Here is a 19266-nt window from a genome sequence, read left to right on the forward strand (position 1 = left end):
ACATTCCTATAGCCCTTCGTAAAGGGGTTAGATCCTGTACTAGTCATCTGTTGTCTAAATTTGTGTCATACTCGAATTTGTCTTCATCTCTTGTTGCTTTTACCTCTCAATTGTCTAGTGTAGAAATTCCTAACAATGTACAGGAGGCTCTAAAAGTTCCAAAGTGGAAGGAAGCAGTGCTTGAAGAGATGAGAGCTCTTGAGAAGAACAATACTTGGAGTGTTAAGACATTACCAGCTGGGAAGACTACTGTGGGCTGTAAATGGGTCTTCAATGTGAAGTACAACTCTGATGGTTCAGTGGAAAGATACAAAGCTAGGTTGGTGGCTAAGGGATTCACCCAGACATATGACATTGATTATTCTGAGACTTTTACTCCTGTTGCAAAATTGAACACGGTAAGAGTACTTCTATCTATTGCTGCTAATCTGGACTGGCCCTTGCAGCAACTAGATGTGAAGAATGCCTTTCTCAATGGTGACTTGGAGGAAGAGGTGTACATGGATAGTCCACCGGGCTTTGGGGAGAAATTTGGTTCAAAAGTGTGCAAACTAAACAAGTCCTTGTATGGTCTCAAACAGTCTCCAAGGGCTTGGTTTGAGAAGTTCACACAACCTGTCAAAAAACAAGGATATTCTCAAGGACAAGCTGACCATACCTTGTTTTTCAAATTCTCTTCTGAAAGAAAGGTTGTTGTGCTAATAGTTTATGTTGATGATATTATTCTCACAGGTGATGATGTGATTGAGATGGAGAGACTGAAGAAGAGTCTTGCATTAGAATTCGAGATCAAGGATTTGGGAACGCTAAGATATTTCCTTGGCATGGAAGTTGCTCGTTCAAGGAAAGGAATTGTTGTCTCTTAACGAAAATATATCCTTGATCTTTTGAAGGAAACCGGGATGAGTGGTTGTAGACCGGCTGAGACTCCCATGGATCCCAATGTGAAGCTTTAGGAAGAGGGAAGTGTTCCTGTTGATATTAGTAGATACCAGAGATTGATTGGGAAACTAATCTATTTATCCCATACTCGACCGGATATTGCCTTCTCAGTCAGTGTTGTTAGTCAATTCATGCACGCACCTTATGAAGAACATCTTGAGGCTGTATACCGAATTCTAAGATATTTGAAATCTACTCCCGGAAAAGGTCTATTTTTCAAAAAGACTAATCAAAGGAGTATTGAGGTGTTTACTGATGCAGATTGGGCAGGTTCCGTGACTGACAGGAGATCTACTTCAGGGTATTGCACCTTTGTGTGGGAAAACTTGGTTACTTGGCGAAGCAAGAAGCAAAGTGTTGTTGCCAGAAGTAGTGCAGAGGCTGAGTTTAGAGCAATGGCTCAAGGGATCTGTGAGGTGTTGTGGGTATACAGAATCCTCGTAGAACTTAAGAAGATTGTGAAACTTCCTCTAAAGTTGTATTGCGATAGCAAGGCTGCAATAAGTATTGCTCACAATCCTGTCCAACATGATAGGACGAAGCACATTGAGATTGATCGACATTTTATCAAGGAGAAACTTGAAGCTGGAACTATTTGCTTGCCATTTGTGCCCTCTAGCCAGCAAACAGCTGACATCTTGACTAAGGGACTTGCAAGACCTAACTTTGAACATTTGATAAGCAAGTTGGGCATGATTGACATCTATACACCAACTTGAGGGGGAGTGTAGGAAAGTTAGGAAATCTGATTCCATAGAATTAGGAAATTTGAATTTGAATTAATAAGATATTTCTATTTTTAGTTGTTTCCTTGTTTTTCCTCTTTGTTACTATTTTCTGTTCCTTAATTTTAGGAACCTTGTCTTATGCCCTGTCCTATTTAAACACTGATGTAATTCATATTAAGATATACAATAAAAAAGAGTGTTTTCCTCTCTCTATCTTTTCTTTCATAAACAACAAACAATAAATAACTATAACAAACTAGATTCAAATGAGATGTAAGAAAAGGAGGCAAACAAAACTGAATGATATCCTCCTCCTCTTCTTCTTCTTCTTTGAATGCAACATTGAGCCTGTGCATAATTGCACTCGATAATGATACTTTGAAAAGATATCATTCTACTCCTCCAATCTCACTTCTACAAAATCAACAGCAAACAATAAATCCACGTAATGGGATTCCGGTATTTATCTACTTAACAGTATTAAGAAATCCACGAACAATCATAGATCAAGCCAATCACTGCAAATTAGGGAACCAAAATACAAGGGAATAAGAAATAAAGAGGACACATAATTTAATCAAGTAAATAATCGTGATTTGCACAGATTAACTCAACGAATTCAATATATCAGATTTTTATACACTACAAAAAGGAGAATATAACAAATTTAAACACTCACCGAAGAAAACATCGATTTCGGAGTGTCTTCACAAGCATACCCAGTTTCACGGATTATATCATTATCATTCAGAAGAAAACCCGAAATAGCTCATTCAAAAAAAAATGCTAATTTAAACAGAAACTAGAAAAATCCACAATTATAGCAAGAAAACTTGACAAATCTAAGGATCATATCCAACGACTTAGATTAAGATGCAGATCATCAACAACCACCAAGTTCCATTAATAAGCAAAAAACCTTAAAAGATCTTAGATCTAATTCAACCAACCATACAATACCCAAGCAAAAATTCGTCAACCAACACAACCAAATCTGAAATTGACGAACCAGGTATAGCAAGAGGTTTGATCCCAAATCAAATGGAGATTAAATGATTAGAAATCTATACTGAACTAGTACTACTTACTACAAGCATTATCTGAGCGTCCCCATCAATCTCCTCGTCATTATGCATGATCTCGGTCTCTTGCCCCTGACCTGTCCTGATTGTCGTCTCGATGTTGACCACCTCAGTATCCTCCTCGTGGTGATCTTCCTCCTTGTAATTGTAAATTACAGAGTGATGAAACAATAAAAATTACGGGTGATAAATGGACCTTACTAAATTCTTGTTGCTTACGTCAATCCCCATTAATAGGAAAATGTAACAGGATATTGTGATGGCCGCATCTGGCTGACTTGTTGAAATGTAAAAAAATTGAAATGTAAATAACTAAAAAGTTTGGGAGGTAAATCATCACATACTATTATAAGAAAACTCCCACTCAATTCACAATGCTTCCCCAAAAAAATTCAGAGATTGCTAAAAGCATCCCCAATTCCCAGACTTATTGAAATGTAAAAAAAAATTGAAATGTAAATAACTGAAAAGTTTGGGTGGGAAATCAACACATACTATTATAAGAAAACTCCCACTCAATTCACAATGCTTCCCCAAAAAGAATCAGAGATTGCCAAAAGCACCCCCAATTCCCAAAACTCTCTCTCTCTCTCTCAATTCACATACTATTATAAGAAAACTTCCACTCAATTCACAATGCTTCCCCAAAAAGAATCAGAGATTGCCTCTCTCTCTCTCTCTCTCTCTCTCTCTCTCTCTCTCTCTCTCTCTCTCTCTCTCTTCGTTTGTACGGTGATCATAGCTTCGTGGCCAGTCACAAAACTTCAAGGGCAACTAAGGCAAAGAAGGCGGCCGCCAAGAAGATCATTGCCGCCTACGTGGAACATCCGACTACAAGTCTACGATGGCTTCTCACTACTCGCACACGCATCATAAATGTAAGCAATTATGTGGCGTTTGACACAACAACTATGAAAAGGAGGCGGAAAAGGTTGTTCACGAGGAGGATCACTGCGAGGTGGTCAACGCCTAAGAGGTAATCGGGGCAGGTCAGGAGCAGGATGCCGGAGATCATGCATGATGACGAGGAGATTGACGAGGAGGACACTTAGATAATGCTCGTAGTAAGTAAGTAGTAGTAATTCAATGAGGAGTTAATTTAGATTTCTAATCATTCAATCTCCCATTAATTTGAGATCGAACCTCTTGCTACATCTAGTTTGTCGATTTTAGATCTGGTTATGTTGGTTGACAAATTTTTGCTTAGGTGTTGCATGGTTCGTTGAATTTTAGATCTAAGATCTTTTTCGATTTTTTATCATTAATGGAACTTGGTTGTTGCTGATGATCAGAATATTATCTGAGTCGTTTAATATGATCTTTAAATTTGTCAAATTTTCTTACGATATTAGTGGATATTTGCAGTTTCTATTTAAAACATCTATCTTTCATTTTTTTTCTAAATGATGACGATGATATACCCGTGATCTTTTTGTTGCTATTTTTGCTGACAATGGTGAGGCTTCATCTAAAATTCAAAATAATTTCAAACGATAGACTCTAGGACACTAAGTTTACATTTTTTTTCTTGGGTTTGTTGAAGATTGTAAAAAGTTATAGAAATGTAGAGAAATTCAAGGCATGGAGAAATTAGGAAGGTGAAAGATTGAATCAAGATGACATTAATTTAAGGGGGAGAGAGACATACCTGCTTCTTCAAGCTTAAACCCTAGATCGTCAGAAATCATAGATCGTCAGAAGTCCCTAAATTGAGACCCAGGGCTGAGATTCGAGAGATAGCGGGAGGGATCAAAGCATATGTGGTGATTTTATTCATGCGTATACAGGCGTAAACAGTAAGCGTATCATTTACTAGTTTAATGCATATTTTGCCCGATCAAAAAATGTATGAAATTTACAAAACAAACCATAAGGAAATAAATAACTTAAATAGAGCCCTTAAAAATGTGAAAATTATCAGCAACCCTCGAAAAAAATAAATAAATAACTTAAATAGAGCCCTTAAAAATGTGAAAATTATCAGCAACCCTCGAAAAAAATCTGAAAGCCCCTTAAATTCTAAAAATTACAATCAACCCCATGAAAAACTTGGATTTGCAAACAAACACCCGACAAATCTTGAAATTGAAAACAACCCCTTAAGGTTTGAAAATTACAAACAGCAGCCCCCCCTAAAAATTACAAACAACCCGCAAAAAACCTGAAAAAAAACTCCTGACAATTTCAAAAATTATAGAAAGACCCTGAAAGATGGTTCATTTGGGTAATCACTAGCTAAAATAACAAAATATTACTAGAAAAAACATTAAAATAAATTTAGCGCCATTTATCTTTTTTCCATAGTTAAATTGCCAATTTGAGAATATATAATTATCTTCTACAATCTAATGTAACCTAGTTGGAGATATTGTATTGATTATTTATTTATTTTAGTAAATGAATTCCATTAACTAATGGAATCCATTTGATTCAAAAATCATATAAAGACCCATAACTTCCTATCGGAGGCATTGGTCTCCAAATGGCTCATAGAGGATTCTTGGCTACTGCTTTCTTGTGCTTGTTACTTTGCTTAAGTTTTCAAGGTAATGCAATAGATGTAAGCAAGTATGAAGGCAAGATGGAATACCAGGTACCAAACTTCATCTTATATATTGAAAACTAGTGTATTGTAGTAAATCAGTTTATATTTGAGGAAGATTTTATTATTTTCACACACTGGGATGATGCCAGAATATTCCACCAGGTAAGGAACCAGTAAAAATAGTAATAAAATATATTACCAAGAGATATAATTATAGTTTTTCACTAAAAAAGAATACACTTATCACTAATAGAGCATAGAAATTTGAACTGGAGATTTATGACATTTTCTACTATGATACCTTTATTCTTGTTATCTGATTCTTTTTACATTGAAATATATGAAATCAAAAAAGAAACGATCAACCTATCATAAATCTTATGAGATATTAGCTCAATAACCTTTCTCGCTTATTCCACTATTATTCAGTGTATTTTGCCTTATTTAATGTTAGCAGCTTTCTTTCAACATATCACCTATATTAATTTTTAGATTCTTCATTTATAGCTATTGCTCATGGCCTTCAACTTCTCCAAACATCATATCCGTGATTTTCATTTATGGCTAGTTACTTAATGATGCCTTTCTACAATTAGCTAAATTCTTTTTTCGTTACAAATATCATGATCAATTTGACCATATTTACGCCAATTATTTAAGGTTTTATTACAAGTTAAGTTTATGATCATCATTCTATATTACTTTGAGATTTATGTTCTTGAGAGAACATTTTGAATCAAATATTAGATAAATAAAATTTATTGCTAGAAGACTAGATTGTGATTTTCTTATTATGTATTTATTTCCTTTAAATAAATACCTTGACACCACGCTGAATAGAATCAAAAGAGCATACCATGTTTCGTAGTGATTTGTGTATTAGATATATCACTTAGATGGAAATTTAATGGTGGAATATCTCTGTAGAATGTTAATAGAAGCAAAAGTTTTAGAATGTAAACTGTACTTGCAAGAAATTTTATAGCTTTGTATATGATGGATTTAGATGCTTATTTTCACTGGCACTAGAGATTAGAGAGATCATTGCATTAACTATAACATATGATGGATTTAGATGCTTATTTTCACTGGCACTAGAGATTAGAGAGATCATTGCATTAACTATAACGTGGCAAATAAAAATAGTCGATTGAGATTTTCACATATCCCACAAGACCCAACAAACATGATGCCCACCCCCCACCCCCACCCCAAACAAAACCTACGGTATGTACCTAAACTTACATGGTAGACTCTGTCTCTATGTACCCCCATATCTTTAGTAATTCTACATTAGACCCTTAAAACTTTATATCTCTAGACTGGACCCTCAAATCTTCATATTTGTTCGAAATAAGGGTCTTCTTTAAGTCAACTTATTAGATTTGAGGTTGCACATCAAAAATTGAAGGGGTATTTTGGGGTGGGGGTCTATTTAAAGCAACTTGATGAACTTGGATTTGTAAATGTGAAGATTTCAGGATCTAATATAATTAACAAAGATTTGATTGTCAAAAAACCTATTTTTTAAATGTTTCTAATGTGGCAATCTGATTGTGCTACGCAGCATACATCTATTGCCTATGCAGAAAGTTTGGCGCTAGCAAATACATATTTTGCAAATAAATATTTTGCCACCGACTCAAATGACAATGTGACAGTTGCTGCATCGACTCGTGTAAGTTCATTATCATACAAGTGCTATGGCTGTTAAATAATGTATTTTATACGTACCACCATGGTCAATATTAGCTGGTGATATTCATGATACAGCAGGTTGTAATGTTGATTTCCTTATTATTTTTCATTTTATATTTGTAAGCAAAAAGTAAAACCATTGAGATATTATGGATATTTCTTACTTGTGCTTTGAAGAATATTCTTCAATACACACACACACATATATTGATACCTCCCTTGAAACAACGTAAAGTCATAGAAATCTTTACATTAATTGTTATTTTCTCGACTGCTTTACGAAAATTATGTTCATTGGTGTGCTTTCTGCGTGCAGGTGGCAATACTTATTACAAAATTGAAGATGCATATTATGGTGCAAAAGCAACATTAAATGTATACGGTCTACCATCAGTGATGGATAATCAAATAAGCGGATCACAAATTTCGATATGGTGGTGATCTCATAGTAGCTGGATGGCATGTAAGCAGAAATCTTTTTATTTGCAGTTTCTTTTATATATTTAGAAAAAGAATGTATTCGTGTATTCTACTAAATAGTTTTCAAGGTATAACACCTTAACTTTATCACGTCTTAGGTATACCCGGAGCTATACGAGGATCATGACACTCACTTCTTCGTTCTTTGGAGAGTAAGTGACAGCTGTTAGAAGATTTGTCCAAATTAACTCATATGTTAAATGAGAAATAATAGATATAATGGCCTATTAAGAGAGAATAAATTAGCTCTTAATGAGATTTAATAGTAGGTTGTTAATGGCAATTATTAGGAATTAATGGGTGTATTAATCTGAATTAATTTTGAGCCAGATTTGTCCAATGCTTTTAGTATTCATATTCATAGTATACTGATCAAATTGCATTCTTTACAGACAATTTCTTTGAATTTTATAATTTTGTAGTCAGGCCAACAGAAGAAAGAATGCTACAATTTGAAATGTGAAGGATTTAAATGGGACGATGCATCTCCCTTTGTTCCTTGGTATAAGGTTCAACCACTCTCTGTGTACAATGGAGCTCAATATCAAATTACTCTTAAAATTAAAAAGGAATGGTAAATGTACTTTGTCACATGCCTTATCTTTTACTATTGAATCTAGATGTAAGACAATGGTCACAAAATAAGAAAGAAACATCTAGAAAAAATTGATATCCACAATAAGGACAGCATTATGTTCAAGATTATTCAATGACAAATTAAGAAATTCATTCTCATAGTTGTAAAGTATACGTAAAAGGGAATAGCTCATATTTGTTTATTTGATTAATTATTTATTATTAAATGTCTTGTCAGAATCTTGATACTGGAGATTGGTGGTTGTATTATGGGCCTAATGGAGATCAACCAGTAGGATATTGGCCTAAATCTCTCTTTACGACGTTGGCTGACAAAGCATCACAGATTTATATCGGAGGAGAAGTTACTTTTAAAAGAGGTGGACCAAGCCCACCAATGGGCAGTGGCCATTATGCAGTAGAAGGATATAAAAAGCAACATATGTGAAGAATATACAATTCATAGATCAAGATGGTCTCTTATACAAGCCCGAGAATGACACATTAACTCTCGTAACAGATAGAAACAAATGTTATGGTATATCCACTGTTGACTCAGTTGATTTTTATTTTGGTGGTCCTGGAGGATGTAACCGAAACACCCAGAAAAATATATCATCGCTGATTTCTATTTCTCTCTCTATATGTGTGTGTGTGTGTGAAATAATACATTTTTTATGTGATTGTTATGGACTTAAATTTGTTATGCTTCAAGTTTTTCCATAAAAGAAAAGCTCCCCCACAACCCTTTCCCGCAAAGCACGAGTTATTCAAATATTGGATCTTAACTGAAGATATTAATGTCTCTACTTAATAAATATGTATTCCTCAGCACCTCAATACATGAGAAGTAGCCTCTAGAAGTAGAAGACCAAACTAATTTTGCATTATAGTTGTCGTGGTTGTATTATTCTAGGAAAAATGAATTTAAATACGAGAGAGAATTGATTTTAAATAAAAGCAGATATCAACAAACACTTGTAAAAGTAAAGGAATTTTGTTTTCATTTTAGGTATTGTAGGAGCCAAGACGTCAAAACCTGCTTTGGCCCAACAAAGATAACTAATATTCACCCCCATGCTCCCCAAGAAGTTTGGACTCTAGAGTAAGCCTAAGAGACCTTGTCTAGAAAATATTAAGGATATGATGACACTTAACTTAGGAGGAGCTGAATGGAAGAATGTGATTCATGAAAACGATCCCAAAAAATTGGGATAAAAGGCTTTGTTGTTGATTCTCTTGTGGATGATATTTAATATCTACAGGACTGACCTTGGAATCAATTGATTGAAAGTAGGAAAGAAATGCGAAGAGTACCAAGGAACAGTCACCTGCCATACGTTATTGCATCAAATGCTCTGGCTCTCGAACACTAACTACATGATGAGAATGCTCAGTCAGCTTTCCATGTTGACCAATCTTCCAACACCTTATTCTTTGATCCAAACCAGTGGACAAGGCCCACGTGCCATAAGTTCATATGCCTGAAGTTAGAAATAGTTTGTGTGAGCAATATGCATTAAACAAGTGGTGGTTGTTGCGTGGCCTAATGGAGGCTGCTATGCTCAGCTGAAAGCATATACCAGTCTTTTAAGTAAAAATTCCACAGGGACAGGTGACATTAAACACACCAGAAAATGAAACTCAAAAGTTTCATACAAGAAATTGCTTCTAGTTTTAAATTTTTGATAGACTAGTTTGCCATGATTCATCCCATATGTAGACTGTGTAGTAATCCAAAAAGAGATCGATTAGTCGATACCTTTAACTGTCTCAATAATGTATCCTAAGCTTGGCATGATTCATCCCATATATAGACTGTGTAGTAATCCAAAAAGAGATTGATTAGTCGATACCTTTAACTGCTGAAGTGTGATCTGACTCAACTGTCTCGATAATGTATCCTAAGCTGATATTGGTAATGCATGCCATGACTAGAATACTTCTCGTTCTCGGTGATGATTAATTCTGAAAGAAATCAATTTCCCATCAGTAAAATTATAAAATCCAACGGTAGAAGTAAACAAGCATAAAACCATACCTGACTCCTGATCTAGTGCACAATCCTGCATGTGGTTTGATTTATCAGTTGGAACACTAAAGGAATCCCATTCATTGTTTTCCTTGTTAAATCAAAGAAAATATAGCTCACTGTCTGATCATCTCCACAACTACAACATGGTAAGAAATTTCAGGTTTTGACTGCAGACGATCTTTTCTTTCTGAAACATGGAGGCAGTGAACGCCAGACTGATGAATTGAACTGAAAATATGCAACCGCAAAATCTGACATATCTCAGATGATGGCATATTGGTACTCTTCTGAGCACTCGTTAGGGTATTTGCGTCGAGATGAGGGGTCAACTGAAATTTGTTCGGCACTTTGGCCATTACTACTATTGCCAGCTTCTGTATGGTTAAGGAAACTCTGATAGCCTCCTGGGAGGATTGATTTTTCAAGGATTTCCACCATCCATCTCCCTGGCTTACTATACCTGTTTGTGGACGTCTTTGACAGTACATAAGCATTTCTTGTCTGAACTCCAGAGTTCTTTGCATAAAACCATCAATGGTTGTGGTACTATCCAAAGTAATACTTCCATCGCTAGAACCATGAATGATGATATATGAATTTCCTGATCTAACAGTATCTGCAAGTGCCAAAACACACATGATTACAACAAAATGGCAACTACAAAATGCGCAGTTCACTAGCTCATGTTAATTATGAAAAGTGAATTAGGATGCGGGCTGTTTTAGAAATGACTCTAACCAGTCAATGATAAAGAAAAAAAATAAGAAGTCATCTTTATTATAGTTCCAAGGAGCTTCAGCAGAAAAATACTAAATGTCCAAGTGAATCATAGAATGGGAGCACAAACAACAAGAAGGATGTCCTGAAAATATCTAAAAATATATATCGCTCCTTTTTCCCCCTATTTCAAATTTATCAAGTTAGAAACTCTAACCAAGAGAATGAAAATCAGGAGAAGCTGCAGATAAGAAAAAGGTTAGAAGGGATAGGGGATGAAAACAAACTATGGAAGAAAGGCTGCTGAAACTTCTCATGCACATGAAATTGAGGAGGGAACCAAAGCACATGGCAGTTAGTATTCTAAAAAGGACCCAAATATATTGATCCAAGCTAAATTATAACTGATTGTCAATTTTTAGTTCACTCTTGCATATATTACCCCCACCCACCCACTCCTCTCAATAAATATGTAACCAAGTTTCTTTATATCTCATCTTGCTTCAACTCTCAGCTGATTTAAAGCTCGTATGAATCAACAATTAGAGGTTTTCATTGAACAAAAATAGAATTATTTAAACAGCTTAAGTTGTTTGATTTGTGTGCACAATTCTGATAAATTGTTCTGAGCTCTGTAAATTATTACACAAAACATGCTGGACAATGAAGTGCTTACTTTCATCCTGAACAAAGCTAGGAATGACCAAATGCTGCAATGCTAGAATTGGAGATGTATGTGAAACCAATGTAAAAAAGTAAACCCTAGAAAAAATATCATGCAGAATGAAAAATAAATATATGTTACAGCAACTGATTATCCGACAACCTGTGATAGGAAAATGAAATAGATCGCTTGGGGATTCCATACCACAGCCGGTAAGGCAATAGAAAAGCCCACGGTATCAGAGTAGCATTGCGACAAGCAACCACAACAAAACAAACATTTAACCTGGTATTTGAGGAAAGATGACAGATATTTCGTAGATAAAACAATGATAAAGTAGAACTTATTTAACATGGCTGACATATATGCACCTAGATAACAAATAGGCATCTCCTTTCCTGCTATCAGCATGTTTCACAAGAAATGCGGCAACTGCCACATAACTCCAGATTGTCTTGCGCCAATCCATAAGCTCTGTTTTGGGCCTCAGTTTCTTGATTTTAGTTAAATCTGAGTCAGGCTGGGAAACTTTTCATTGTTGAACAGTTTCCTCTCTCAGAAGCTTCCAGTTTCCTTTTCACTTTCTGATGAGCACTGCAAACTTGGGTGGCATGTGAATTGAGAGCCACTGGAAATACATTGACAAAATAGGACTACGTACATGTTCAGAATCTGTATTTGAACCATCATGGTGCAGATTTTCAATTTCTGAGCTCCTATATTGTAGAAGCCAAGACATCAAAACTTGCTTGGCCACAACAGAGATAAGTAATAATGGCTCATCTTTTTTGTCAGCTACACCATGATTAGAGCTGTAAAGTTGACTCACAGTATTTATGTGCATCTTCAATATAAAGTATATAAACCTCACGGCAGATCCAAAGACATGCTCCCCAAGCAATTTGGATTTGCACCACCTTCCAAGGACAAAGCCTCTGTAGAGAACACTCACTTAAGTAATAGGTTATTAGGGGGACTAAAAAGAATGAAAGAGGATGATCTAAGCACAACTGGTGGACAAACCGTGCTCAAGATAAACATGGCTCAATGTTAAAGCTTATACTTGATGCGCAATAGACTACGAAAAGCATCATGTTCTATGATAATCCACCTATGCATTCTCAAACAAAGATCAACCAGTTAAATGCAATATTTTGTAATCAATGTACACAATAAAATCCAGAAAATGGAAAACAATAAATACAATGGTGATACTGACCCAACCAGCAGCAATATCCTACAAATTCGATAGTTTGGCTACTTGATCTGCATATTCTGAATAAGGGTATCCTTGAAGGAAAAATATTTTGAACCATATTACAGATAACTAAACTTTCAAAAGAAATCCATAAAATCCTTTGAAGGCGGGTCAGTCACTCACTCACCATGACTATTTTGAAATGCCCATGTCCATCTAGTCATCCTACCAGTATACAGTCTCTACAAGTCCATACACTGTACATGGCAACACAAACTTGGCCAACAATAGTAAAACTGGAATGTAAAGCTAAATGGCTAGAATATGAATGTCAGATTTAAGAATATTTAGTTTGCATGTCACCATAACTCGCAAGAGTTGAAGAATATGATACCCGCAAATGGTGTCCGGAAAACAATCTTGCTGGCTACTTTTATAAAGAGAACGATGCTTTAAATAGAATGAGCAAAAATATCAAGTTTCAGCTTAACCAACTGATAAATGACTACTAGAGATTTGAGAAAGTGACCTTGTAATCGCACAGTTCCATCATCACACCCTGTTGCCAGCCATCAGTAACAATCTTTCATAGGAATGGATTGCATTCCAATGGCTCATCTTTTTTGTCAGCTACACCATGATTAGAGCTGCAAAGTTGACTCACAGTATTTATGTGCATCTTCAATTAAAGTATATAAACCTCACGGCAGATCCAAAGACATGCTCCCCAAGCAATTTGGATTTGCACCACCTTCCAAGGACAAAGCCTCTGTAGAGAACACTCACTTAAGTAATAGCTTATTAGGGGTACTAAAAAGAATGAAAGAGGATGATTTAAGCACAACTGGTGGACAAACCGTGCTCAAGATAAACATGGCTCAATGTTAAAGCTTATACTTGATGCGCAATAGACTACGAAAAGCATCATGTTCTATGATAATCCACCTATGCATTCTCAAACAAAGATCAACCAGTTAAATGCAATATTTTGTAATCAATGTACACAATAAAATCCAGAAAATGGAAAACAATAAATACAATGGTGATACTGACCCAACCAGCAGCAATATCCTACAAATTCGATAGTTTGGCTACTTGATCTGCATATTCTGAATAAGGGTTACATCATCCTTGAAGGAAAAATATTTTGAACCATATTACAGATAACTAAACTTTCAAAAGAAATCCATAAAATCCTTTGAAGGCGGGTCAGTCACTCACTCACCATGACTATTTTGAAATGCCCATGTCCATCTAGTCATCCTACCAGTATACAGTCTCTACAAGTCTATACACTGTACATGGCAACACAAACTTGGCCAACAATAGTAAAACTGGAATGTAAAGCTAAATGGCTAGAATATGAATGTCAGATTTAAGAATATTTAGTTTGCATGTCACCATAACTCGCAAGAGTTGAAGAATATGATACCCGCAAATGGTGTCCGGAAAACAATCTTGCTGGCTACTTTTATAAAGAGAACGATGCTTTAAATAGAATGAGCAAAAATATCAAGTTTCAGCTTAACCAACTGATAAATGACTACTAGAGATTTGAGAAAGTGACCTTGTAATCGCACAGTTCCATCATCACACCCTGTTGCCAGCCATCAGTAACAATCTTTCATAGGAATGGATTGCATTCCAAATGTAATGGAGTATACAAAATGTGCTTCTCTCCATGTTGTTGTATGTGTAAACCCTTAGGAATTAGCTCGCTCTCCTTCACTGATAGCCACTGACTACGGATATGATTGTCAACCAAGAAGGAAAAATAAATATCACTGTCAGTTCACATCATTGTCCTAAGTCCTTAGGTACATACAAAAATTATGATTTATCATATGCTAAATAAAAGATTATATGCTTAGGGCTTTGATTGAGACACCCATCATATGATCTTCCTACCGATCCACAACCTTGAAGTTTCTCAAAAGCATGTCTTTTCAGCAGTATTTTGGTGACCATTCTGTCAACTTTACTAAGAATCAAGAATATGAAGTTGAAGCAACAGCATTCTCAAGTAACTGAACAGTATCTCCATTTTTTACTCGAGAATTTAGTAGAGAATTTAATAAACTGCCAATTGCTTACCAACTACAGAAAATGTGAAGTTTGAGGAATTCATGACTAAGGTGATTTATAATCACCATCGTTGAGCAGTTTGACCGTAAGCTCGCGGGCTGAACCCATAAATATATTATATTGCCTATATTCACCCTATGACCACTACCCACCCATGTTACCCACACACCAATACAACTTAGGAGACTATGTGCAGATATATTTCTCTATAGTTTCTGTCAAGGTTTTCTAGCACTAAACTATTTAATATTTCTTGATCCCTTGGTCCACTTTAAATTGACTGCGCAAGGAACCTTCTTGTCTATCTTACCCGAGTCATCAACTATAAGACCATCTGACAAGGGATAAACACTAAAATTACCCTGCAAATCACCACATATCAGGACCCACAAGAGTATAATTTTCAGTCTACAGAGTAGTTTTCTACCATTTCCAACAAGACAACCAAAACAGCAGCTTAAGATTAAGACAGTGGATTTTTTACGTGGGAATGATGAATGCTCTGTATCAATGAACATAAACATTTTAACATAAGAAACATATATTATTTAGTCTTTAGCTTACAAATAGATTAATTGCCAATATTTCTAGTGATGTAGCAATTATAAAAATAAGCTTCATCAAACCATGTGTTACATGGGCACGGGTACAGTTACGAGTACCGGTATAGTGTGGGTGCAGGTGTGGGTACTGAACACAGCAAATTTATAAAAAAAAATAAGGTACAGGAACATGACTTGATATACATTGAAATTTAATAAATGAGATCAGTATTAATCTATTCAATTGAAGGTGCAATTTGAGTAGAAATCAGTGTACTCACAGGCACTCGATCATTGATACTTTTGCAAGGATATCTTTCGAATCATAAAAATCTCTCGTCTGAAAAATCAATGACAAAAAATAAATAACCCAAACAGAATGGAACTAATCACAGCTTCTTTCTATTTTGACTGCGAAATTGAGCTGTAATTGCACTCGATAATGGAAACTTCACAAGGATTCCTTTCTACTTCTCAAATCAGTCCTCTAGAAAATCAACAACAAACAGTAAATAACTATTGCAGATTGGAATTAAGTGAGATGTAGGAAGAGGAGGCAAAGCAAAAGTGAATGATATTTTCTTCTTCTTCTTCTTCTTCTTTGAATGAAACATTCAGCCTGTGCATAATTGCACTCGATAGTGATACTTTGTAAGGACATCATTCTACTCGTCAAAGCTCACCTCTACAAAATCAACAGCAAACAGTAAATCCACGAAACGGGACTTTCGGTATTTATATACTCAATAGTATTAAGAAATCCATGAAACACTAGATAAGCCGGTTAACAAAGTTGAGTAGGTCCAGTTTCATACAGTGGCCGAGGCTTCACCTGAAAATCAAAATAAATTTCGAAACATAGACTTGAAGGCGCCAAGTTTCCATCTTTCTAGGGTTTTGTTGAAGATGACGCAGTTTGAAGGGAAACTCGCCGCCGCCGTTCATGATGCTGATCAGAAGTAAAAGAGAAACCCTAGCTCCAAGATTGTAAAAACAAACCAAAAAGAAAAAAGTTGAAGAAACGGAGAGAAACTGTAGAAGGGGAGAAGGTACCTGTTTCCTCCAGCACAAACCCTAGATCATCAGAAGCCTTCGCAAGCCCTAGATCGTCAGAAGCCCCAAAATTGAAACCTTGAGTTGAGATTCGAAAGAGAGAGGGCGGGACCAAGACTCTATTTATAGACGCGGTTGAATGCTGCGTTCATCCTCAGCTACGCGTCAAAAATCAAAATGGGGAAGATAACGCGGTGATTTTATCTACGCGGCATGTATACGAGTAAATAAAATATATACGCGTATATATATGCGTAAATCATACGCGCATATATCCGCGTACATGAAACGCGTATATATGCATAAACAAAGTTTTTGGATTACGTGCCTAATTCAGCACGATTGGGCCAGTTAAAAGCACACTCAGATGTTATTCTTGCAGAACTTTGGGTATCAGGAACGGGGTTAGAAATAAAAGAAAATACCTGGATCAATAAAATCATTATCTTTTTTTTTTTGCTTGCCGTGATAAAATCATCAATTTTAAGGTGTTGTGTTCAGCTCCACTAGTTTTTCCGCGCACGTAATGCACTCGTTAAATATCAAAATTATTTATTTTTTATATATTTTTTCACTATAAAATAAGTTAGATTCTTTTTGAGTTAAAATCTATAAACATGGATTATTACACTTACCATAAATTTTAATAACACATATTTAAAAATATTTATCAAATAAATTTGTGTGTAAAGCTGGGATCAATATACTTATTATATGCTTGCATACACAACATTATTTTTTAAAATTTGTATATATCAAAATTTATCTAATATATTTGTTTATTGCATCAAAACATGGACTCCAACTTGTTTATCTTAGTCATTAAACGTAGTGTTAAGTTTTAAAAAAACAATAATATATTGTTGATGTGTTAATAAAAATATAATCAAATACGTAATATTAAGATGGTTTGTATAAGCTCAGCACAGAACACATACTTTTCACAAGACCGCAAGACATATTAACTATATATATACTTCAAATAAAAAATAAAGATTAAAGATTAATGGTGACTCCAGTATAATTTTATATCACAAAATCATTCACACGAGCGTATTAAAAATTTTTCATGAAAATTTCTTCTAAAGATTCCTAATTTTTCTCAAAAAATTAAGTTTTATTATAAAATATTTAAAAAATATTATCCTTTATTTCTTCTTTATTCATATTTAATTGAGCCAAAATCCTTCTCCGCCTTTATCTTTTTCCTAGTAATTCTATAGTAGTGCCTTCATCATCTACATCAATTGTGATATCAGATTGATATATAATAAAGAGCAAAAGACAATACAATAGTTTAGAAATATATTAGGATATACTTGGATCAATCAAATTATACTATTACTCATAATTGATATGCATCAGAGACAAAATGTGTTGAGTATCTTAAATTATAAAACAGACTGTATGAGTCATCTAACATAACTTTTTAATGCAAGTAACCATTAAGATTAATTTTAAAAAGTTATTGGGGCCAGGAATAAACAACTAACAAGTTTGCAGGGGAAGCTAAGGGAATGTAGTACATTCTTAAGAACTATTAATCTTTACTTAATTTGTTTATAATAACAGAATCTCAATATTAACTAACTGTAAGGCCTACTACATTATTATTTTTATTGGGCGATCAAGGTAGGCAGAGGACTTAGGTGTGCCCTCATCGCAATGAATGTTATACAATTTAAGTACAAAGAAAAAGTGAGGGTTGATCAATGGTGTAATTGGTGAGGGGGATACTCCAACAGCTTAATTTGGGTATGTGGATATATTATAGATGGAGATAAAGAATGATGGTTTTGAAAATAGCGGGTGTGTAGGGGTAATTAATTTGGTTTTTGTTTGCGTAGTTTTCTTCGTTCATTTTCAAGATATTTGTGGTCATATGGTGTGTGTGTGTGTGTGTGTGTGTGTGTGTGTGTGTGTGTGTGTGTGTATATAGCATTGCTACTCTTTTTTGGTTTTATGGAAGAGTTTGGGTGTAAAAAAATTAAATTAAATTATCTAACCCAGTTAAAGTAGGATATGCTATAGCCATTTTAGTGATGAAAAATAAACTCCAATCAATGACGGACAAGTGTTACACATTATGCATAATCAAGTCAGCGTTTCAAGATAATCAGAGGTCCAATTTGATCAACTCGGTATGCCGACATCTTGTGAGGACGACTAAAAAGGCGTCATGTGTCGACGACCTGAAAGGAGTTACGTGTCGCCCCCTGGCTAAGTCGACTGCTTAATTACTCCACTCGGCCGACCTATCGGCTAACATCTTGCGAGGGCGACTCAAAAAGCGGTACTTCTCGACCACCGGACGAGTAGAAAGGCGATGAAATGCCTCGAGCCTCGAGCCTCCTCCTGTGTACTGGTGACCAATCACCTCGTAGTAAATGCTATTAAATGCATTATGGACGTTATTATTCCACTGCCCCCAATAGTATTTATGACACATCGGGCCTCGTCGGTACTGCACACCACCAATCACTTCACATTAAATACTAAAACGACCTCTCCTCCACTCATCGGCCGACACCTGTAAAGCAGAGGCTGACGTGACTGTCATCCCATATTCAGCCGAAGTTACCATTCTACCCTTCTATTTTACTATTTTCAACAATAAGGTAAGATCTTTATCATTACTCACTGTGTTTAAGAACTAGGACAATTCATTTTACTTCTCCACTCAAGCAAACTACTTACTTGATCGTCGGAGGAACAACCGGGAAACCCAACCACGCCCTCTACAATTTGCTACTTGTGCAGGGAAGAACAACTTACTCAAGAATCAGACATTCTGAGGGTTAGAGGACCTCTATTAAGTTAATAAATCCTTCCATTTAGGGGTGTCCAAAAAGCTCGAGGGCCGGGTCGGGCCCGGGTCGGCGCGAACTCGCCCGGTCCGGATCCTGGCTCGGCCCCGGCGG

General features: G+C 35.6%; 1 protein-coding gene, 1 long non-coding RNA gene and 1 pseudogene across 2 annotated transcripts; 1 reads left to right on the forward strand and 2 right to left on the reverse strand.

Moving 5' to 3' along the window:
- LOC109832528 overlaps nucleotides 1-13254 on the reverse strand; it is a 118035-nt pseudogene extending 104781 nt beyond the window's left edge.
- Nucleotides 5235-8499, forward strand: LOC109832527. The gene is made up of 5 exons (XM_020399876.1): nucleotides 5235-5345; nucleotides 6865-6975; nucleotides 7574-7627; nucleotides 7898-7984; nucleotides 8290-8499. Exons 1-5 carry the CDS (start codon nucleotides 5235-5237, stop codon nucleotides 8497-8499), a joined length of 573 nt encoding a protein of 190 aa, XP_020255465.1.
- LOC109832718 lies at nucleotides 13280-16524 on the reverse strand. Its single transcript, XR_002244942.1, has 5 exons — nucleotides 16346-16524; nucleotides 16125-16241; nucleotides 15574-15632; nucleotides 14233-14407; nucleotides 13280-13434 (listed from the first exon to the last, which is right to left on the reverse strand). It is a non-coding gene; the product is annotated as an uncharacterized LOC109832718 (long non-coding RNA).

The sequence above is a fragment of the Asparagus officinalis genome, chromosome 3 (assembly GCF_001876935.1).
Source record: "Asparagus officinalis chromosome 3, Aspof.V1, whole genome shotgun sequence".
Taxonomy (NCBI): domain Eukaryota; kingdom Viridiplantae; phylum Streptophyta; class Magnoliopsida; order Asparagales; family Asparagaceae; genus Asparagus; species Asparagus officinalis.

What these genes read in the sequence shown, in the direction of transcription:
- LOC109832527 (XM_020399876.1), top strand. Translation starts at nt 5,235, where the DNA reads ATGGCTCATAGAGGATTCTTGGCTACTGCTTTCTTGTGCTTGTTACTT. An exon ending in AAGGCAAGATGGAATACCAG is followed by an intron (nt 5,346 to 6,864) that starts GTACCAAACTTC and finishes TGTGCTACGCAG; the next exon opens with CATACATCTATTGCCTATGC. An exon ending in CCTTTGTTCCTTGGTATAAG is followed by an intron (nt 7,985 to 8,289) that starts GTTCAACCACTC and finishes ATGTCTTGTCAG; the next exon opens with AATCTTGATACTGGAGATTG.